This window comes from Tachysurus vachellii, chromosome 4 (genome assembly GCF_030014155.1).
Source record: "Tachysurus vachellii isolate PV-2020 chromosome 4, HZAU_Pvac_v1, whole genome shotgun sequence".
In the NCBI taxonomy this organism is placed as follows: Eukaryota; Metazoa; Chordata; class Actinopteri; order Siluriformes; family Bagridae; genus Tachysurus; species Tachysurus vachellii.
The window spans coordinates 3697708-3721470 of record NC_083463.1 but is presented as its reverse complement, the minus strand read 5'-3'; the positions used below and the strand labels follow the sequence as shown (position 1 = coordinate 3721470).

General features: G+C 39.4%; 1 protein-coding gene across 1 annotated transcript in view; it reads right to left on the bottom strand.

Moving 5' to 3' along the window:
* LOC132844213 (collagen alpha-1(VII) chain-like) overlaps window positions 1-23763 on the bottom strand; it is a 62509-nt gene that overhangs the window by 24369 nt on the left and 14377 nt on the right. The window contains exons 28-48 of the mRNA XM_060867430.1: window positions 23388-23432; window positions 22298-22333; window positions 22170-22205; window positions 19508-19612; window positions 19285-19350; window positions 18672-18707; window positions 17341-17376; window positions 17200-17247; window positions 16670-16705; window positions 16466-16591; window positions 15327-15536; window positions 14695-14730; window positions 14558-14602; window positions 13503-13610; window positions 12338-12409; window positions 12210-12254; window positions 11151-11186; window positions 10175-10210; window positions 8135-8179; window positions 8000-8032; window positions 7829-7891 (exon numbers count right to left, since the gene is read on the bottom strand). Coding sequence (XP_060723413.1) covers window positions 7829-7891; window positions 8000-8032; window positions 8135-8179; window positions 10175-10210; window positions 11151-11186; window positions 12210-12254; window positions 12338-12409; window positions 13503-13610; window positions 14558-14602; window positions 14695-14730; window positions 15327-15536; window positions 16466-16591; window positions 16670-16705; window positions 17200-17247; window positions 17341-17376; window positions 18672-18707; window positions 19285-19350; window positions 19508-19612; window positions 22170-22205; window positions 22298-22333; window positions 23388-23432 — 1299 coding nt within the window. The remainder of the gene's footprint in view (window positions 1-7828; window positions 7892-7999; window positions 8033-8134; window positions 8180-10174; window positions 10211-11150; window positions 11187-12209; window positions 12255-12337; window positions 12410-13502; window positions 13611-14557; window positions 14603-14694; window positions 14731-15326; window positions 15537-16465; window positions 16592-16669; window positions 16706-17199; window positions 17248-17340; window positions 17377-18671; window positions 18708-19284; window positions 19351-19507; window positions 19613-22169; window positions 22206-22297; window positions 22334-23387; window positions 23433-23763) is intronic.

Below are 23763 nucleotides of genomic sequence, written 5' to 3'. Positions count from 1 at the left end.
CACCACACAGCTCTGGAATGAAATGCATCATAAACTCCATAAACCATAATGTCCAAGAAGTGTAGAAAGAGCTTTCTGTACCAATTCAGGCTTTTGTGCTGTGCAGTGTACAGCTGAGCCGACAAGTCAACTCCCCTCAGGTGTAACATACGTATGCAATAACAGGTGCAGGACATCTTTGTCCTCCATGTATCTCCTCTGCACTGTGTCTCTAGAGACCTAGCCTTCAGACCAGGGGACAGGGCGGCCCTAAGAACAGCAAGGGCCAAACTGCCCCGAGCCATCAGTGAGGCAATGCGCACACATGCCCAGACAATCCACAGCCACTTCCAGGACAGTGGATCATGAGGCACATCAAGACCCAGCTACCACCCTCACTGGACCCCCTACAGTTCGCGTATCGTCCAAGCCGCTACACAGACAATTCCATTGCCACGGCCCTTCATTTAGCCCTCACCTATCTGGACAATAAAGACACATACGTATGAATGCTGTTCATAGACTTTAGTTCAGCATTCAATACAATCATCCCTCAGCACCTGTTTGAGAAGCTGAGCCTGCTGGGACTGAACACCTCCCTCTGCAACTGGATCCTAGACTTCCTGACTGGGAGACCTCAGTCAGTCCGGATCGGGAACATCATCTCCAACACCACCACACTAAGCACTGGAGCCCCTCAGGGCTGTGTGCTCAGTCCACTGCTGTTCACTCTTCTGACTCACGACTGTGCAGCAATGCACAGATCGAACCGTGCAAGTTCGCACAGATCAAGTTCGCCGATGACACGAACATGGTGGGTCTCATTAGCAAGAACAATGAGTCAGGACTCCCCCATCCTGACTACTTTTTACAGAGGGACCACTGAGAGCATTCTGACCAGCTGCATCACTGTCTGGTTTGGGAACTGCACCATCTCGGATTGCAAGACCCTGCAGCAGATAGTGAGGACAGCTGAGAAGATCATTGGAGTCTCTCTTTCCTCTATCATGGACATTTACACCACATGATGCATCCGCAAAGCCAACAGCATTGTGGATGAACCCACACACCCCTCACACACACTCTTCTCCCTTCTGCCGTCTGTAAAAAGGTACCGAAGCATTCGGGTTCCCTCACGACCAGACTGTGTAACAGTTTCTTCCCACAAGCCACCAGACTCCTTAATAAGTGAAACTGAAGTGTTCTGAGCACAACATACACACGCACATCAACTGTATGGACTGCACAGACCTACACCAAATACACACACTTCCAATATATATCCATCAAACTGTTTACATGCTGTTTTTGCACCCTGTTTTTGCTCTTTTTTTGCTCTTTGCACATAATGTCTCACATTTCAGTCGTTTGCTGTTTTTGCACAACCATTTATATTATCTCAGGTAACTACTGCTATGACATTGTGTTCATTCTAGTATTACTGCACGCAATATTGTTGAACATACACCATTTACACTGGTCGTTGCTGTTTCTGTTTATTGCCTTTTGTGTATTTTCTTTTGTGCATTGTCTTGTAATTTTTTGTTTGCACTGTCTTTTGTTCTGCACTGTCTTGTTTGTCTTGTCCTGGACTGTTTGAACCAGGTTGCACAGTTGCACTTCATGTGGCTAGGAAAAACATACTAAGTCCTTAGCTCTGTCCCCTTTGTTTTATGTGGCACCATGATCCTGGAGAAAGGTTGTCTCATTTCACTGTGTACTGCAACAGCTATATATGGTTGAAATGACAATAAAAGCGTCTTGATTTGACTTGAATTTGCATTTGTATTATTTGGCAAATGCCCTTACATTTAGACAACTGAGCAACTAAGGGTTAAGGGTCTTGTTTGGAAGGTCTGGGTTCAAGTTCCAGCACTACCAAGTTGGGTCACCACCGTTGGGTGCATGACGAAGGCCATTAACCCTCCCTGCTTTAAGGGTGCTGCATCATAGTTGCCCTTGGGCTCTGACCCCAACCTCCAAAACTGGGATATGTGAAGAATTTCACCATGCTGTTATATATATGGTAATTATAAAGTTCTTAATAAATAAGAAACGTCTTCTTTCTTCTTGCTTAAAGGCCTCTAGGACAGTAGCTAGCACAGTCCACAGTGTATCCTATTGATGAATCCACAATGACAAACCACTTGGTTGGCTTGGATTTTATGTACCGCCCCTGTTGCCAGCAGTCAGTAATGGTGCTCACCTTCAACACGGACATGTAGAATATCAGTCCAATGTAGCGGTACAGCTCACTGATGCTGACATCTCTTCATTTCTGTTTGCAATAATTTGCAATTGCCCTGTCAGTCTGGCTGTTTGTGTTTGAGTAAAAGAGTTTGAAGACACTCAGGAGAGAGCGTGAGTCAGCAGACCTCAGCTGTGGTCCAGGTTCCTGTTTAAACAGGAAACTCAGAGTCTGTGGAACCACGTAAGCGTCTGTACTGCCTGTAGTTTCCCTACTTGTTTGTCTTGGCAACAGATATCTTGTCACTGTCATTCTATCAACAGTGTAAAAAAAGAGAACATGCTGATAACAGAATAAAATAAATGATATTATCACTAATATCAATTTATTTAATACCATACATGCATATTTGTACTTTAGGCATTATTACACAGAAAGCAAAGTAAAATAGTGGCCAAATCTGCACCTGTGTGAACTATATTATGTGAATTACATAAACAACGGCTAGCTCAAAATGTCCACTGTACCATACAGTACATGTATAACCGATAGATAACCGTATGGACTCACTGGTGGATCACAGACCGGACTTATTTATAGACCATTACAAACATTTTCACCTAAGCATGCATTAGAGAATATAAGCTTCATTGATGAGGCAAAGTTTCACAGTAAACTCTGGTCATCAGCAAGCCAAAACTAGATTAATGAAATCTAAACATTTATATCATATTTATAACATTATACAGCATAAAATCTACATACTCATAAAGATCTAATGAAAAATTAGCTAATTATTAAGATATGTAAAACTTTTGGAAAATATCACAGTAACTAACATAATTATGAATAAACGTTTTGCTTATGAATTTAAAATGTTCATCCTGAATTGATAGGTTTCCATAAAGCTGCTTTGTGACTGCTTTGTGCTTTGTGTTCACTGTCCAGAATGGATATGGGTCTCATGGTGAACTCTTCCTCACTGTCCAGGGCCATCAGAAGAGTTTCCTGGTGTGGGTGGCATGCCATCATCCAAAACCGATAGACAATTAATGAATCTGATGGAGTTTAATGGTATTTTTATTGCACTGATGTCTGTGTCACTCCATCATTACTGTATGAGCTGCATGATCTGTCTATGTGGGTCTAAATCAGTGCTAATGAGATGAGGCAGAAAACCTATCGTTTAGTACTGATACAGTATTTACATTAGTCGGCGCTGTTTCTGTTTATTGTCTTTTGTGTATTGTCTTGTATTTTTTGTTTGCACTGTCTTTTGTCCTGCACTATCTTGTTTGTCTTGTCCTGCACTATTTGCACCAGGTTGCACAGATGTACTTTATGTATCTACTGTAGGACTAATTTACTGTCCTTAGCTCTGTCTTTGTTTTATGTACTGTAGCACCCTGGTCCTGGAGAAACGCTGTCTCATGTTACTGTGTACCGCAACAGCTATATATGGTTGAAATGACAATAAAAGCTTCTTGACTTGACTTGATCATTAGTTTGGGATGTGTAGAATAGAGGATCACTTATTGAAAGGTTGTATATTTGTATCCCAGGTCCACCAAGCATCCATTGCTGGGCACTTGTCAATGCCCATAACCAGCAATTGCTTAGTTGTATAAAAATCAGATAAAATGTAAGATGAAATATAAGTTTCATGTACATTACATAATCAGGTATGGCTTGGAAAGGTTTGTTTATTTTCTATTCATGTTTCTTTCTTTGTTTATGTTTGGTGCTCATGTCTTTGTCCTGCTCGATCCTTATCCCTTCTCTGATTACTTTCCCTGTTTTACTACCTGTCGTCTTGTGTGAGTTTTAGCTGAGTCTTCGTCTTTTGTCTCCCGGTTTTGTCTACTGGTTTTTGGTTATTGGTTTCATGTATTTGGGTTTTAAACATGATACTGTCTGTAGTTCTGTTGTTTTAAAATAAATTCCCCTGTTTGTGCTGCTATCCATGCATGTGGGTCTGATTTGCTCCAGTGGAGGAATTTTCTGACAAATAATGTTTAAACATTTTTAATTTAAGTAAACTTTTCTATAGATCTTTCTTACTCCGAGTCCTTTCATGGTTTATGTCTGGGCACCAAGTCTAGTGCATTTTGTAATAATTTTGTACACATGACCTTGATAACCTTGGCCCCCTTTTTGGAACATTTTCCGAAATCATTCTTGAGATATCACAACAAGCTAACAAGAATCTCAGATGGACAAATGACCAGACAGCCTGAAAAATAAAGTACCTTCGATACCTAGTTGCAGGTTTAGCAAATAAATATTATTTTTAGTTTGTTTACAGTTCTGGAACATTATACATATGTAAATCTATAAGATAAGTTCATTTCTGTTGTCGCTCTCTCTCTTTATTTCTATTTCTTTCCAAGTTTAATCAACAAAAATTAACACAGCTTAGTCAATCTTAGCCTTGTGTCCTAAAGACTTACTACACTGAAAAACACAAAGGTTAATTAAATAATCATAACTTTAACTATAAATAATAAATAATCCTAACTGCCATTTGCCACTTTACATCAAGTGACCTGAAGCTGCACCTCCGTGACAACCTTCGACCGGACTTTCACGCTTCAGTTAGCGGTGCAGAGACGGGGACTTTATGCGCCTTGTCATGTTGTATTTATACAGTAACACCTCAATGGAAAATCATGCAGTACAAAATTATGCTATGCAGCCGAAGACTAAAGACGAAGATAAACACATCCATTTTCGATTGTGTGCTAAACGGGATGCGGACCAGTGTTGTACAGTATCTGCGGTAGAGCATGAAGATAAAGCAGAGATGAGAGAAAGCAGAAAGAAGAACTAAAGCAACTGTGTGAGGCAGCTAGAGGCACAACATCCCACACCAGCTAAATTCAAAAGAGCTGCATGACACAGAACACCAGTCATCTGTGTGACAAAAGCCATCAATTATCATAGACTACAGCCAAAATTGTTCATATCTGAATCAGGAGACTTGTGCGGTCTTGGCATATACAGTTTATTGGTTGCAATGTTTTATTGTTTGCTTACAGCTCCAGAAGAACCTAAACTGTCCATGTGCCTCAGTAGAGCCTGTCCTCTAACTCCTACTAGAAATCAGAATTTGATGAATACAATACTACTCCTACTCCTACTACTACTACTCCTACTACTAATACTACGACTCCTACTACTAATACTACTACTCCTACTACTACTAATAATAATAATAATATCAATAATAATAATGTGTGTTTTGTTCTGCTTGCTGCTTCCTGTTTTGTTGATGATTGAATGTCTTTATCACGTCTCACTCCACAGTGGTGTTAATATGAAGCTCATATGAAAGTAAACACTCAGGACTTTGTAGAGTTTCATCAGTATTTCTGTTTTTATCTACAATAGTAGAGGTGATATATTCATAGAAAAGTTGCAAGAAACAAAAGCGGTTTGTTTTTTTCCCACACAAATGTTTGTATCTTCAGAGTAAATGTTGATATCAAACCCAATCCTGCTCTCTGAGATGCTCCAAGTGTTTGTTCATCTAAAAAGCAGCTCAGATTTATCTTCAACACTAAAATTCAGTGAAAGATTATCAAAAGAGGGACAAACACACGTCTCACACTGAAAGAACAACAGAGTCATTTTAGATCAGACTCACAGACACAACAGACGATTCTTTTTACTGATTGAAAATGTCTCATAATGTCTCAGTTCTGGTGTCTTAATCTATAATGGGGTGAACAAATCAAAAACGGAACATCAGAATAAGTATTTGGACAACAGATTTTTTTTCACAAGTCACAGTAGACACCAACCTTAGAAAGAAAACCTCTATCAGTAGATTTTCTGTTAATGGTTTGATGCTCTCCTTACCTGGTAATAAACCTGGTGGCCACTTTAAACAATGTTTACCATAATTTCCAGACTATTGAGCGCACCTGAATATAAGCCTCACCCACTGAATTTTAAAAAATATATTATTTTGAACATAAATAAGCCGCACATGTCTATAAACCGCAGGTGCCTACAGGTACATTGAAACAAATTAACTTTACACAGGCTTTAATGAAACACGGCTTGTCACAAAAATAAAGTCCTTAACGAAATGGGATGCACTTATTTCCAGGGATTTCAGAACAGCGTAACAGATATTGCATCATTGGGTAGGCGTGGCCTATTTGATAATCTAACCCTAACCCTAACCATAACCCTAACCATAACCGTAGTTTTTGGTTGTTTATTTGTTTTCTAAAATAAATCTACCTGTATGACTGTTTTGTCCTTCGTAATATGCTCTTTTTTTAAAAAGAGTTTTTCCAAGACCTCCGGAAACACGAACTTTACGTCGTGGTAACAAAACCCCTGAAATTTAGTGAATGCCTTAACGAAACACGGCTTGTAACAAAAAATAAAAAATTAGCAGTAAACAGTAGCCTAACAAGAAAGTCATTGGTCACTATCTTCCTCCTCCTGTGCACTGAAAGCACTGAAGTCATCTCCTTCGGTGTCAGAGTTAACCCGTTTGGCAATTTCATTGGTCTAATGAAAGCTTCATGCCGCCAAAAAACTGAGCATGTCACAGAATGTTTTTTTGAAAAAAATAAATAAATTGAAAGCGGGAAAAAATTTATATATTAGCCATGTCATCATTTAAGCCGCAAGGTTCAAAGCGTGGGAAAAACGTTGCGGCTTATAGTCCGGAAAATATGGTAGCTTTCTGTACTTATTACTTTCAACTAGTAGGGTTTAAAAACAAGCTTCCTACAATAACCAGGCTGCATCAGCAAGGGTTAAAACAACGGAGCCAATTATATGGACTGAGTGTCCGTATTTGCACCTGACACGTGAAGAAGCTGTTGATGCTCATGGTGTTGTTGACAAATCAGTACTGGACTAATGTATGATTAAGACAAACCTTAGGTGTAATCAGCATTCAATAAGAGTAATCAGAATAAGAGTGTGATGAATAATTTGTGGTTAGTATTTGAGGTGTCTTGTAGAACTGTATAAGAACCTGGATCACATCTGGATTGATTCAGACGATCTTCAGGTATCTTGGACTTGCTGCGTTTTTAATAAAGTGGGATTTTTGACACCAACCCCATTTTTGACACCATTAAATTTCCAGATTAAACAAAAAAGACCGTTCTTTAATGTTCTGTTCTGCCATATCTCTTATAGAGCAAAGCATAAAAAAGATTCACTTTGCTATAACATGACTTAAACTCTGCACACAGAGCACTGGGCGCTAATTAGCTAGCTTCATGCCTGGAAGCTGTAATTCATCCTCTAGGTGTTTCTGTGTCGTGTCTTGTTTGTCCTCCCATGAGATATTTTGTCTCTATAAACCGTTCCCATCTTTTGTTGAAGCTTTTCCATTGCCAACATTGTGATAGTGTCCCTGAGTGTAGTGTAATCATAATCGTCTTGTGTCCTGCGATTTACAAAATCTGGGCAAATATTGTACAGCATAAAGCTGGCTTTAGGTCACATCTACATTTGTAACCTAATTTTGACGTGAATTATGTTAGTAATTATGAATTATGTTACTTTTAATGGAAGACAAAAATGGGAGTGGACTAAAACATAATTAATAATCACATCGCTTCCCTAACCTCTGTTTCATCTGCTCTATTAGTTAATTAGACTATTGAAGAGTAGGGTTTGTCTTACTATAGCTCCTGGTGTGCCTGTAAGTCCGGGCAATCCTCGGATGCCTTGTGGTCCCGGAGGACCCTGTAAAGAAAAAAAAAACTTCATCAGGAAGATGTCTGTGTTTTATCCATGAAACATAGTGACACATCTTAGAAACATTTAAACAGAATATTTAATAAATAGACTTACTTGAATTCCTACTCCTGCCTCTCCATGGTCACCCTACATGATTTACACACACAGACACACACACACACCCCTGTACTCAAACAGTCAGACGCTGGTATGACTGAATAAAGACCAACACCTCTGCAGTACACTGACCTTCACACCTGGTGGTCCTGGAGGTCCTACAGGACCCACTTGTCCCTGTAATGAGACCCAGAATCAGACGGTTCTCTGTGTGTTTGTGAGGTTGCACATGTATGAATAACTATAGAAATTAGATACATAAAGTTTTTCTACCAAAACAGTGCTGAAAAACAGTAAACACTAAAAGGCTGATCCATTTTTCTATGAAAAAAAGATTTTTTTTTATCATTTGTTGCTACTTTAAGAAAGTGCCGTAGCATTTTTATATTAATTAAGCTTTTTTGCATCCCATTGAAATTGCCAGTGAAATTGCATTTGTTTTTTTCTTTACACGTGGTGTGTTTCTTTTCTCATCTAACCCATATTTTGCATGTTATGTTTTGTTTCACAGCTCTGCTGGACAAAAGAGGAAAGTTAAAGAAAATGTTAACCCAGTCCAATCAGGTCACAAAGAAGAAAAAAACAAACATGGAGGACAAACTGTTGGTGAAAAACAAGTCTTGATCATGAGAGTATATGAGATCGCTATATATTATCATTCAGACCTTTTATTGTCAATATTTTATCTGTAACAGGTGGGAGATGTCATGATCATGTTGTATGGTGTATGATTGGGTATGTGACAAATAAAATATGAATTAAAAAAACAGACACAAAGGGCTGGTGTATATAGGACAAAACATTGTGTGGGAACAGGTGACAGGCGGGAAAGCAGAACAATAACAAGTGCGTCGGCAGGTAAGGAAAACGCCTGTAGCACGTTTTTATTTTTCTATAAAGCAGCTAAGCAAATAAATTACACTCACTCACTCACTCACTCACTCACTCACTCACTCACTCACTCATTTTCTACCGCTTATCCGAACTACCTCGGGTCACAGGGAGCCTGTGCCTATCTCAGGCGTCATCGGGCATCAAGGCAGGATACACCCTGGACGGAGTGACAACCCATCACAGGGCACACACACACACACACTCTCATTCACTCACGCAATCACACACTAAGGACAATTTTCCAGAGATGCCAATCAACCTATCATGCATGTCTTTGGACCGGGGGAGGAAACCCCCAAGGCACGGGGAGAACATGCAAACTCCACACACACAAGGCGGAGGCGGGAATCGAACCCCCAACCCTGGAGGTGTGAGGCGAACGTGCTAACCACTAATTAAATTTAAATTTAATTTATCACCCTCTTACTAAGGATGAAAGTTATTCTGACTTACTATCCATGCCAATAAAGTGTTGAGTTATTTATAATATAATTAAAACTAACAACTAAGTCCTAAGTGCTAAATCTTTTACTTTTACTAAGTCATTTACGGTTAACATTTTTGCAGTTTATTTAAAAACTTTTTTATTTAAAATCATATAAAACACCTGTTCTTTATGGTACTATCAGACTCTGATATTGCAAACTAAAATAAAGATGTGTTTTTGATGAAGACACTGAAGCTTTATATAAAACAGAGACTGCTAAACATTGTGAACATAATATAATAAAGGTGAAGCAAACAGTCCAAGTTTACAAGTTTGTCTTCTTATCTGTAAGTTTACACACAAATAAAAATCAGAAGCATGAGCAGGTTATGAACGTTTTTACTAAATTTATAATTTTGTAAGAAAGCGATGTTGATTCAGGTCATGTTCAGCTTGATCAGTGAGACAGTGTGTTTATTCGCTGTCACATTACTGATAATAATAAATCTGACCTAGACACCAAGCTAGGATAGTTACTTAGCCGGATAATTAGCATGAAAAAGCAACAAAAAAAAGCAATAAAAAAAGAAAAGACCAAGTGGAAAAGCAGCCTTACAGCTGCAAATATTTTCCCAGAAATTGTAGTTTTCTTTACACACTATTCATATCATATATAAAGGTCCTATATTTTATGATGTATTGTTCTGGAAATGAATCAGTATTACACTGATGCTCCTCGCTCCTCTGTTTCTTGGTTCAAACAGCATTTTTTATTGGTACAAAATGACATAAATGCCTCATTTGCGATGGAAACGTAAAAGATTGGAATCATTTGTGCCGCTCTTACTTACAGGTGGTCCTTGAATCCCTGGCCCTCCAGAGTTCCCCTGCATAACAGACATGTAACGTCATTAACACACAGCGGAAGCTCTCGGCCACACAAACACACAAACACACACACACACACAAAGTACTGTATGAACTAGCACATACTGTACACCTATACACATATGCATGCACAGGTATACTTGTATATATGACTTATCATTAAAACAAACTGTGTTACACAAACACACACAGACACACACACACGACATTTGTGTAAGTAATTATAAGACGCTCATTAACATAAAAACACACAGGTGTCAAACTCAAAGCAGTTTCACATTAAAGCAGCGTTTCTGTACTATAAGTCAAATCCTGAAATTCATGACCAGGTTTATCTGTAATGTGAAACTGCACTAAAATAATCAGCATAGCTACAATGACAGCTAGTGAAGACAGTAGAAGACAATACTCTATCCAACTCAATTTATTTGTAGAGCACTTTTCACACCGCATTGTCTCAAAGCAGCTTTATATAAGTATGGAAACAGAAAATAAATTAAAGTTTAAAGTAAAAAAAATCAGTTTTAAACCTTTTAAACCAAATTTCAAACCGGAGGCAACGGTGGTGTAAAAAAACTCCCTGAGATGATATGAGGAAGAAACCTTGAGATAAACACAAGGTGCAAGCCGAGTTCTAAGGTTATACCCCGAGCAAGTTGTTACCTTAGATATGTCAACATGTTAGATTAAGTTTATTCATAAAATCTTGATAAATAGAAGACTTTCTGACCAATCAGAATGCAGAATTCAACAACATGGTGGTACAACAAATGCCAGAACAGAAATTGAGACAATGAGTTTGACACCTGTGAGATAAATACTACAAGACCACACTGAATCAAGACAGACATCATCAGCAGGACACCATCACTCCCTTCCCCCCTCCCAACTCCCAATACAAAGCATTGCAGCCAACATTCCCAGCCACAGAAAACCTACCGGTCTGCCCAGCACTCCTGGGAACCCAGGCAAGCCCTAGAAAGGAAAGAGGATGAGAGAAAAGGGAGAGGCAGAATATAGAGAGAGAAGTTTAAAAGGGCAGTACAGATAAATCACAGACAAGAAGACAGTGACATAAAGGAAAAAGGGAGAAGACAGACATGTAGTTGGGGAAGAAAGAAAAAAGAAGACAGGAAGGTGAGGTGTTAATAGCGGTGCTGCATTGGTTACTTTCTACAGTTTTTTCTGTGGAGCCTCAGCCAAAGAGAAAGAGCTTCAGTAAACTAGTACAGCTCTCACAGCCAATCCCCAGATCCTGCTACACTGGTGGGCTAATGTTACTCACAGGATGGCCTGGTAGACCAGATGAGCCCTTTAAACCCTGCTCCAGAAGGGAATAAATAAAGGAGTGAGGTTGAGTCTTTACCCACCTGTCTTTACTCTTTTCTTACTCAGTCACCACTCTATAATCCTTAAAAGTCGTTTATTTTTATTTTTTATTTTTTTTTTACATACCACAGGTCAAAGCTTCATACCTATGACAAAACTGATTTATAAGTTACACAGCACTGCACAGCTACTTCTAATAGGCATAAGTAATTAGAATTACATAAAAATAATGTAGATTAATTGCACATCAATATCGATATGTTTTACCAATCCCTCGTTTAACAATTAACTGTACATATTTCTAAAAGTGTGTAAATAATTAAACCACCTTATCTCTCTCTCTGTAGTGAATAATAAGAGTATAAAAAGCACACTCCAGTAAACACTGAAACCCTTTTGCTTTTAAGATTTCCCTACAGAGAAAAGCCTTCTGTGAGGCTTCAAGTTTCAGGTCATCTTACTAAAGTAAGAGTTTAAATGCATAATCTAATATTTATGCCTGTGCTATTTATAGCAAAACAACAGTAACCACTCTACCAAATAAAAAAATACACTGCATTTCTAATCTACAGTAATGTTACTGAAAGGTGTCTATTTTCTTAAAGCTATAAACTTTAACTTACACAATAAATAATTACAATTTTACAAAAACAGCAGTTGCTTTCTTACCGGCTTTCCATCCAGTCCAGGTTTCCCAGGTTCTCCTGCTAAACCCTTAAAAACACACACACAAACTTGTTAAAGTGATATGTGAGGTAAATCAGCCTTGTAATGGAACTGAGGAGGATGACACTTACAGGGAGGCCATCTCTGCCCTTTTCCCCTACTTCTCCCCTATCGCCCTTCTCTCCACGGAAACCTGAAACTCCCTGTTTAGTGGAGGAAAATACAAAAAACATTTTAGCAGTGCAGCAACAGTAAATAACTATGATGACATGTTTGCATGTTATGCATTATGCTTTCAGTAGAAATAACCCTAGCATGTCCACTGCTGATCTTAGTAACCAAACCCAAAAATCCAGAACACCAACTCCAACCTCAGTAATCCCAAACACTACAACCCTACCACCTAATCCTAACAACCCTAACCCTCTTACAGTAACCCTAACCCTAACCCCATGAAACTGAAAAATGTACCCTCAGGAACCATAAGCCCAGTGCCCCCATTCTACTCTAGTCATTCTAGTAATTCTATTCCCAAAAACCCCAACTGTAACCTCCAGAACCTCACACATAACATCAGTAAGTCACAACTTATTCCAACTACTCAAACCCTACCATCAGTAACTTCAGTAACCCTAATCCCAATATCGACAATCCTAGCAATAACCACAACCTTACCCACATGAACCCAAACCCCAGTACCAACAATCCTATACCCAGTACCCCTAACCTAATCCTAAAAGCCCCAACCCTAGAATGAAGGACACCAAATCTAACCTCAGTAACCCTCACCCTAATCCCAACAACTCAAACTCTACCATCGGGAACCCCAACTCTAACCTCAGAAACACTTATCCCAATAGCTCTAGCCATAACCTCAGTAACCCTCACCCTTACCCTCTGTAATCCCAAACCTATCCTAAGTAACCCAACCTTTAACACCAGTAACTCCCAACCCTTCCCTAGGTAACCTTTTCCATAACCATAACAAACCCCTCCCCTTCCACAATCATAATCCCAAAAGCCCCAAACATACACTTGGCAACCTTAATCCCATTAGCACTGAAACTAACCTCCGTAAACCCAACCTTAACCCGAATTACTTCAACCCTACCCTAAGTAAACCTCTAACCCTACCCTCCGTAAATCCTTCACCATTACCTCAGTAGCCTCTTCAAATTACAACTTTCTTGTCACCTAGCATTTGTACCAAACGCTTAACCAAAAACCATAATGAAATAATTTTTTTTTATTATGGATATATCTGGAATACAAAAGCAGAAAGCATTCACCACTGACCCGCTCTCCTTTAGGTCCAGGAGGTCCTTGTACACCCTCTTCTCCTTTAATACCTTGAGGGCCTGGTAGACCCCGTGGACCAGGAACAGATTGAACTATGGAGTCACCCTAGAACACATACAACATTCACATGTAGTATAAAGACGGAAATAGCACAATAGATAGCTAGTGTTAATTTCGTCACCTATTTTTAATTTAGTCTTAGTCTTGTGCCAAATGTCCTTGTTAGTTTTAGTCATATTTAGTCATTCACATATCTTTTTTGTTAGTCAAGTTTTAGTCGACTAAAAGTCTCGTCATTTTAGTCTAGTTTTAGTCAAAAGAAAACTCAAGGTATCTTAGTCAAGTTTTAGTCGACTAAAAGTCTTTTAATTTTAGTCTAGTTTCAGTCAAAAAATTGTAGCCTTTTTTTAAAATAACACATTATTACTGAGATTATTACTGATAAACATTTCAGCAAAAAAATATGTCACATATGTTTCACTCGAACTTGACAGCACATAACATTTTTTACTTTATTCATACTGCTTTTAATCGTAATGCAAAGACCGGTCATCGGGACATAAGCTGTCTTGTACAATAAAAGAGCCTGCGCAGCGACAGGAAATATAATTTAACACAAAAAGCCTAGACCTAGGGTGGACTTGCAATCAGGAGGTTTTTTTTTTGAGTGGCGTGTGGATGAATTTTTTCTACGCACACACTAAACAGTGCGAAGCCGCGAACTCGTTCTGAATATTTTAAAGGCGTAACAGCTGATGAAAAAGCAGAGACAATTGTAGACGAAAATGAAGAGATTTTATCTTAGTTTTTATTTTATACAAAACATTTTCACCTCGTCTTTTTTCGTCAACAATAATGCATGTTAATTTAGTCTTAGTCAGCGTTTTTGGACAGTGGTGCAGTCTCGTCATCGTCTCGTCTTAGTCATGAAAAAAAAGCCTGTTGACGAACATATTTCGTCTCGTCTCGTCTGACGAAATTAACACTACAGACGCTAGATAACCATAACAAGATAACCATAGACTACATACATACTATGTTTTTATATTTACCTTAGGTCCAGGAGGTCCCGCAACACCATTTATCCCAGATTTACCCTGAGGTCAAATAGGTGAAATATTAAAGTTTACTGTATATACAGATACACACAAATATCTTTCTTGATGTTTTTTAGGATATTGGCGCTCACCGTCTCCCCTTTTTCTCCTCTCTCTCCTCTCTCTCCCTGAAAAATGTAGATTGAGACAAAATTGTAATGAAATGCCCTGCTATTCATCACTCCTGATCTTACATAAGTGTTTTGTCAGCTCCAGCCCTGGATTATCACTGTCCTGCGGAGCTTTCCATCTGATCAGCTATTTATCCATACCTTCAGAATCAGGTGTTGAGTTTAAAGCTTTATATGAGAAACACTTTGTGATTAGCATTTTAAAGCAGATTATATGTTCTGCCAAGGACACTGCACATAAGGCAAGTGACAAAATAAGGTAAGATTGAACTTTGCATGTGTGTTTGCTGTATCAGCTCATTTAAAAGCTACACTGATTAACATAGACTCACACAAGAAGTGTTTAATTATCAATTTCTTTCCAATTAGCTGTACTGTACTGTACTAATTTAACAGTATATCACTCCTTAGAAGCTAGAGGCTAATTAACCAGAGGTCTAGTTATGAATAGATGTTTAAAGTCCTATTGAGATAACAATGACCAAATCATTAAATGTTGCTCAAAGGAGCAGACATCTCTGATGTTGAGAATCCTGACTTAGAATCAAGTTAATAAAAGCTTTTATTTAAGAAAAAACTCTTCTTGTCCCTACCTTATCTCCAGGTTTACCAGACTCTCCTAATTCTCCAGCTCTTCCCGGTACTCCAGGTATTCCTGGTTTGCCAGGCTCACCTGCCTGTCCAGGAGGACCTTCTGGGCCTCTTTCTCCAATAGCCCTGCCTGTAGGACCCTGGAGACCAGGAGGTCCCGTGTCTCCTTTATCACCTTTTACTCCTCGCTCCCCTGGAAATCCTCGAGCACCCTTCAGGTGTTCAATGAAACAAAAAAAAATAGATGTTTGAGATATTTGAAGCATCGCAGTGCTGATTGATTTCTTATACTTTTACTTACATTTCTTTAAAGTAGCACCAGCGCAAATGCAGCATTAACCAACAAAGACAAGAAACACTTAGAGTCCCAATCATTTCAAGTACAACTTCAGAATGCTTGTTGCTGGTTATATTAAATTTCTGTCAGTTTAGCTGTAAATCACATACATTTCAAAGGGATACAGATTGTTGCCTCATCATTTCCTCATTTAGTCCGCAAGTAATTTTACCAGTAGTTTATCTTCAAAGTGAATATTCCTATTGGAAAATGATCAGTTTTAGGTGATGTGATGAATTTATTTTTCTATTAGAGCACATCCTGGAATGTTTTTTCCCCCATTTACAACAGAGCAAAGTGCCAGTGAGTGTGTGGTTAAGGAGCTGTTTTGAAGGGTGGAGTAAGGGGGAATATATAGTAATAAATTAGTGTACACATGTATGAATACTGCAATAGCTGCAAAAAGTCAATGAGTTGAGCTACCATAGGGTTAAAAAAATTAAATGCAAAAGCAAAAAAAAGCGAGGTTGGATTTTCCAAAGGCGGCCTCTAACGTCCTTAATGTATTCTCCTTATGACAGACAAGGTGTCATAAATACATCTTTCTTTATATCTGTTTAATGTTATGTTTAATCTTGTGAAACATCTACATGATGATGATAATGATGATGATGATGATGATGATGATGATGATGACATGATTATATCAAATTACAAAAACCAAATACACAATACAAAAAAAAATTGTGTTGTGTCAGTTCAGCACCATGGTCAGCACACATCCCTGAATTCATGCACACGCACGCACGCACACACACACACACACACACACACACACACACACACACACACACACACACTTACATCTGAACCAGTGGGGCCTTGGGGTCCTAAATCTCCTTTATCTCCTTTTGCTCCTTTATTTGTTCGTTCTACTATTTCCCTCATCAGGACATCTTTATTTTCCATCACCGCCTGTAGATCCCTGACCTGGAGAAAAACGAGAGGTTCTCACACCTGCTCAATATAAAACCCACCTATTATTTTCAGCATTACACCTCTGAGTACCTCAATGCCAAAATCTGAAAGTGCTCTCTTCACATCCTGAAAAAGACAGTAAAATTATTGTTAGCTTTCTTGCTATTTATACAGTAAGTGCGAGTACAGTGTAAAAGTCTCTCATCATCAGACACACTTCCTGTGTTGGCTTCTGACTTTTAAACACAGCTGACAAACCTGGGCTTGGCTTTCAATTAATATTACATTTACGGCATTTAGCAGACACCCTTATCCAGAGTGCCTTACAACTGAGCGTTAAGGGCCTTGCTCAGGGGCCCAGCAGTGGCAGCTTGGTGAACCTGGGGTTCGAACCCATGACCTTCCGATCAGTAGCCCAACACCTTAACCACTGAGCTACCACATCCCCCCCATATTACAAGCTACATTCAAACAAAACATTGATACTGAAATATGTAACCTAATTTTTTCTAGCTTATTTGATTTGGCTCTGTTTTAGTTTCTGTTTTTCATAGATTCAGACTGTTTTAATTAAACGACAAACACTTAAGAAGCGACGTGATTTACTACACAACACTAACCACTGGAGTCCCTGGTTTACCGGGTGAGCCATCTTCTCCTGGATCTCCCTGCAGAACAATACATGAAAATTGTCTAAATTCTACAAATATTCTACAAATATTAGAAAAAAGAACTACATATTTAAGTGTCATAGCACATACCTGATCTCCTTTTACTCCTTGTGGTCCTCTTTCACCCTGAAAATCACAATGTAATAATAACAAAATGAGGTTTTTATTCAAGTCAAGTCAAGAAGCTTTTATTGTCATTTCAACCATATATAACTGTTGAAGTACACAGTGACATGAGACAACATTTCTCCAGGATCATTGTGCTACATAAAACAAAGACAGGGCTAAAGACTTAGAAAGTTAGTCCTAGATACATAAAGTGTGTCTGTGCAACCTGGTGTAAACAGTGCAGGACAAAAGGACAGTTCAGGACAAAAGACAACACTCTTCTTCTTTCGGCTTTTCCCTTCAGGGGTCACCACAGCGAATCATCTCTCTCCACCTAGCCCTATCTTCTTGAGCTGTCCCTCTGATGTACTCGTTCCTAATCCTGTCCAATCTTGTCACTCCCAAAGAGAACCTCGACATCTTCAGCTCGGCTACCTCTAGCTCAGACTCCTGTCTCTTCTTCAGTGACACTGTCTCTAAACCATACAGCATGGCCGGTCTCACCACTGTCCTGTACACCTTCCCCTTGATGCTCGCTGATATAATATCACACAGAACTGACCCCTTTCTCCACTTATTCCAACCTGCCTGCACTCGCTTCTTTACCTCTTTTCCACTCTCTCCATTACTCTGGACTGTTGACCCCAAGTACTTAAACTCCTGTACCTTCTTCACCTCTTCACCCTGTAACCTTACTGTTCCACTTCCCTCCCTTTCATTCACACACATGTACTCAGTCTTACTACGACTGACTTTTATTCCTCTTCTCTCCAGCGCAAACCTCCACCTCTCCAGGTTTTCCTCTACCTGCTCCCTGCTCTCACTACAGATCACAATGTTATCTGCAAGCATCATCGTCCAAGGAGACTCCTGTCTGACCTCCTCTGACAACTGGTCCATCACTATAGCAAACAGGAAGGGGCTCAGAGCCGATCCCTGATGCAGTCCCACCTCCACTGTCTGACCTACAGCACACCTCACCAGTGTCCTGCTCCTCTCATACATGTCCTGCACCACTCTGACATACTTCAATACATACAAGACAATACACAAAAAGACAATACACAGAAACAGCGGTGACCAGTGTAAATACTGTATGTTCAAACAATATTGCCTGTGCAGAAATACTGGAATGAACACAGTATTATAGCAGAATATCCATATCACAACACAGATGTTTTAGGTCATGTTGAATGATGTACTTTGGTAACTTTTTGGATTATAATTAAAAAGGCCTATTTTTTTTTACTTAATTATGCTGATGGGTAAAGATTCTTGCAGTTTAAATTGAACTGTGAACATATGGAACTCACCCTAGCTCCTGTGTCTCCTGAAACCCCAGGTATTCCCTAAAATACAAAAATATTACAGATCATTTCTTCTCATAGAGCTGTACATCCATCATGGAGGGTTTTATTTGTAATGATTCTAATCTGAAGTAATATTAGTATATATAGTAGTATTCTTAATGAAGAATAATAATTTTTTGCCCTTTATATAATTTTCATTCATTCATCTTCTACCGCTTATCTGAACTACCTCGGGTCACGGGGAGCCTGTGCCTATCTCAGGCGTCACCGGGCATCAAGGCAGGATACACCCTGGACGGAGTGCCAACCCATCTCAGGGCACACACACACACTCATTCACTCACACAATCACACACTACGGACAATTTTCCAGAGATGCCAATCAACCTACCATGCATGTCTTTGGACCGGGGGAGGAAACCGGAGTACCCGGAGGAAACCCCCGAGGCACGGGGAGAACATGCAAACTCCACACACACAAGGTGGAGGCGGGAATCGAACCCCCAACCCTGGAGGTGTGAGGCGAACGTGCTAACCACTAAGCCACCGTGCCCCCCTTTATATAATTTTTTTTAATAAAAATCTGTTATTATTGGCTGTAAACTGTGTTACTCACAGGAGGTCCTGGTGGTCCTCGGGGTCCTGGGATAGGTGATACATCAGCCCCTTTTACATATATCACCTGAGTTAGAGAGAGAGAAAGAAAGATAGAGAGAGAGAGAGAGTATATATAAATATATAGTTTATAAATAAATAATTAATACTTTATACATTAGACATTTATAATTAAACCCCAAAACACCTTCATGTCAAATAAATTCTTGCAAGACTACACACACCTGCCCTGGAGGTCCGATGTTCCCAGGAACCCCTGGTTGTCCAGGAGGTCCAGTGGGTCCAGAAGGTCCTGCGATTCCCCGATCCCCTTTCAGCCCATCCTGACCCTGAGACAAAATCATTTGTGAAAGTTTTTTGCTCATGCCTGCTAATCTGTCAAATTGAATTATTTTAATTAGATTATGGTTTAATCAATATGTACGCCGAGGAGTTTTTATGTCTGTGTAAATGTGTGTGACATTTTAAAACACACTAAAATAACCCTGTGAGGCATAAAAGGAAAATCATTAAAGAAAATACATGAGGTGAAGCCTGAGACATTTGCAATGGATGAGTGCAGCCTGATAATCCATTAATAACACTAATGATGGCTCATTTAAAATAGAAACCTTTACTTACACATCTGTGCTATATCATCTTTACTTAATCATCTAGAGTGCTCTTAGAACCAAAAGACAAAGTTACATAAAGAACAAAGCTTATTTTTTTAAGAAAAAAAAAAAACAGAACCAGAAAGTATTCATAATTATGTTGGCTTTGTAGAAGCCAACATTCTGTTTTCCTATTTAAGCTTAGACAAAAATCTATAAAATTTATTGCGGCCTAGAGCTTTCGATCCACATGCACCAAATTCGGATATGTTGTAGACGCTGGTTTGAAGTTTGTTGCTCTTACTTTTCTAAGCGATCCGAGTAATGGTACTTCCGGTACCGGGTCTCAAAGTGGCCTTTTTTCCCATAGACTCCCATTGTAAGGACTCTGCCCGGACTCTGGCCACGTGCATCTGTTTATGTTTCTCGTCACGTGTCTGCCCCGCCTTCGTCTGCTCCTCCCTGTCATCACACCTGATCCTTATTGTGTCATTGTCTTCTTGTATTTAACTGTGCCGCGTTGCTTCGTGCAGCGCGGCATCTACTGTGATTTGTCCTGTCTAGTCTGCGTCCTGTTTCATGTTTTCTGTTATTAAACCCTATTTTGATTTATGCTATCCTGCGTTTGGGTCCGCTCTGTTTCCCGTCGTTAGACCCATTATAAACTTTGGAGGTTTATAACTCTGCAAGCTTTTGAACTATCTACACCAAACTTGGCCAGCACCTTTAGGGTGATACTCTGAACAAAGTTTAAATTTGTGTACCAAATGGCCTCTCGGTTTTAACGCAGCCCCGTCCCCAGTGTATGCAAAATCAAAAAACTTTTTACAACATGGACATGTGACATATCAAAACACTCAGAACAATAAGGGGAACTTATTGATGACGTCACGTGACGTCATGTGAAAATCAAAAATTAGCACAACATGGATAAGTGACATATCAAAACAATCAGCCCAATGTGGGGAACTTCTTCAGGAGTATTTGGATAATGTCACATGCTTGTCTCCGCTTACCTCCAAATGTTTTGGCAACCTAGCTTTCTGTCCACTTGCCTCCAAAAGCAACACTAACCCTTATGTCCACTTGCCTCCAAAAAGCACCTTCCGTTGCGAATACTTGCATAGTCAAAGCCAACATCAAAGTTTGTCGTGACGAACTTTACAAATCTAGTTTACGTATTGCACACTTTATTGTGATTTGATTTTAAAAACTGAAATCTCTTTTTCACAAAAATATTAAGACCCTTTTCTGTTGTACACCAAACAAATGCACCCTGTTTGCATTTACGTCATTTTGGCAGACACCTTCATCCAGAGTGATTTTTATCTCATTTAATACAACTGAGCATTAAGGGCCCTACTCAGGGGCCCAGCAGGGGCCGCTTGGTGGACCTGTGATTCGAACCCACAACCATTTCCACAACCAGTGCACACTAGATGTTGTGAAGTACTGGGGCAATGCCCTGCCAGGTGAGAGTGCAGAATGGTCCTGCATTTAAGTCTGACTGGTGGTGTTTCCATAAAAACGTGACACTAGAACTCAACAGGAGACCAAGGAACTGCCTGTGGATCTCCAATATTCAATTGGGCAAGGAATAGATATAAAAAAAGGCATAGACATAAAAATATATAAAAAAATGTCTATGGAGTGTTTCCATTGGAAGAACGCTGGCAACACCATGAACCTGGTTATGAAGTTAGGTCTTCGACTGCAGTGTGACAAGACAAAGAAGCCACTGTTGAGTAAAAAGCATGATGGAGTTTGGAGTTAAAAAGAAAGGACTCTGGCAACATGTGGGAAAAGATTCTCTGGCCTGTTGAGATGAAAATTGGACAGAAGAGCAAGCACCATGTCTGGTGTAAAACTTTAGTGTAACCTGGTGGTGGTAGCATCATGCCATGTGGTGTGTCTCAGCGGCAGAGTAAACACTTTTCTTGTGTTGTAGCCTAGTGTTTAGGACGTTGGTCTACCAATCAAAAGGTTGTGAGTTCAAATCCCAGGTCCACAATCTGCCACCCCCGGGTCCCTGAACAAGGCCATTACCCCTCAATTGCTCAGCTGTATAAAATGAGATAATAATGTTAGTCGCTCTGGATAAGTTGTCTGCCAAACGCTGTAACTGTAAACACGTGGCAATAAAAAGAATCTTGAGTCATTGCGTCTGGTATTTAACATCAAGTGTACGGTTTTGTCTTGTTGATGTTTTATGTTATGGTACAGTAATATGTGTTTATTTATAAAGAGAAAGCTGGAGAAAATGAAAAGGACTGTTTTAATATGACTGGCTTACATTTTTTCCTGCAGGTCCTGATTCTCCTTTATCGCCCTGTGCAATCAAACAGAGGCAGAAAAGAATTAAAGGTCTGAAACTCATTACTGTACTTTAAACTAACAGTGTTTTAAACCTTCTTACTGTACCTTTCTGCCGTCCTCACCGGGGACGCCGTCTTCACCCTATTTTAATTTAACACACAATCCTATTAAATCCCATTCATGTCACACTAGCTGCCTATTAAAACTCTAAATCCCTACTTATCATATCGTCGCTGTCGGGCGGAAACCTCGTATGTCCAAATTTTGTCAATTTCATATTTTTTCACATATCGATGCTATTGGTCAGTCCCCACGTGGGTCTGTTATTTTTACAAGTTATTAACCAATCTAAAGTCTTGAAAATAGCTTGAGCGCAAATCTCATAACTCCATTGGACACTTCAACTGTCCACCTCTTCCTCACTCCGTGGGAGAGCTTCACGGCATATTTCTCCTCAAGAAGAGTCGCAACGAATCAACATGTCTTCTGAGGTAAATGTCTTCAAAACACTGGGCTCAAAGAAAAAAAAATCTTGACCCCCGCTAGTTCTGGTGTTCGTCTGAGGACAGGAATTTAGCGCAAGACAATCCACTGCAACGCGGACTAAACCCTGTGCACTGCAGATAAGGTACGGCGTTTTTTTAATTTCCTGAAAAATAACGGTTTTGGAGATACGAGGATTCCGCCCGACAGCGACGATATCTAAAGGCACTAATCTGTTCCAACAAATAATTCAGTAGTCTAAATTAAAATCGTCTTGTGGACCGTAATCCAATACAGTGGTTCATTCTATATTTGTTATAACAATAGGGCTAAAACAGAGCAATAATCTTAGGTCCATAAAGTTAACTAGTGACAAAATGTGCTAATGTAAAATTCTACATCAGAGAGGTAAAAATGTAAAGCTAACAAATAAGTAAATGGATTTATTCTGATATTTTGCTGAACTCTTAAAGCAGTATAACCCCGAACCGAATAACAGAAAATAATGTTCCTGAGAACATCAACTGAACTGTTATTCTTTCATTTGGTCTGTAAAAGCAACAAGAGCAAAAAAAAACCTTTTTATCTGACGGTGTTTATTATAATTATTACAAATATTTAAAGCATTCCAGGATTATACAGAGAACTCGAGCTGATCTAGAGATATTTATTTCATTTAAGGAAAAAAGATGGTTTAGCTGTTGAGACTTACAGGTTTTCCTGAAGATCCAGGTTTTCCATCTTCTCCTGGTTTACCCTAAAACAAACCACACAATGGAATGTAGTAGAAGCATTTTAATTTGAGTGTGTGTGTCTGTGTAGGAGTGTGTGTGTGTCTGTGTAGGAGTGTGTGTGTGTCTGTGTAGGTGTGTGTGTGTGTGTGTTTGTGTAGGTGTGTGTGTGTGTGTGTCTGTGTAGGTGTGTGTGTGTGTGTCTGTGTAGGTGTGTGTAGGTGTGTGTCTGTTTAGGTGTGTGTGTGTAGGTGTGTGTGTGTAGGTCTGTGTATGTGTGTGTGTGTGTGTGTAGGTGTGTGTATGTGTGTGTCTGTGTAGGTGTGTGTGTGTGTCGGTGTAGGTGTGTGTGTGTGT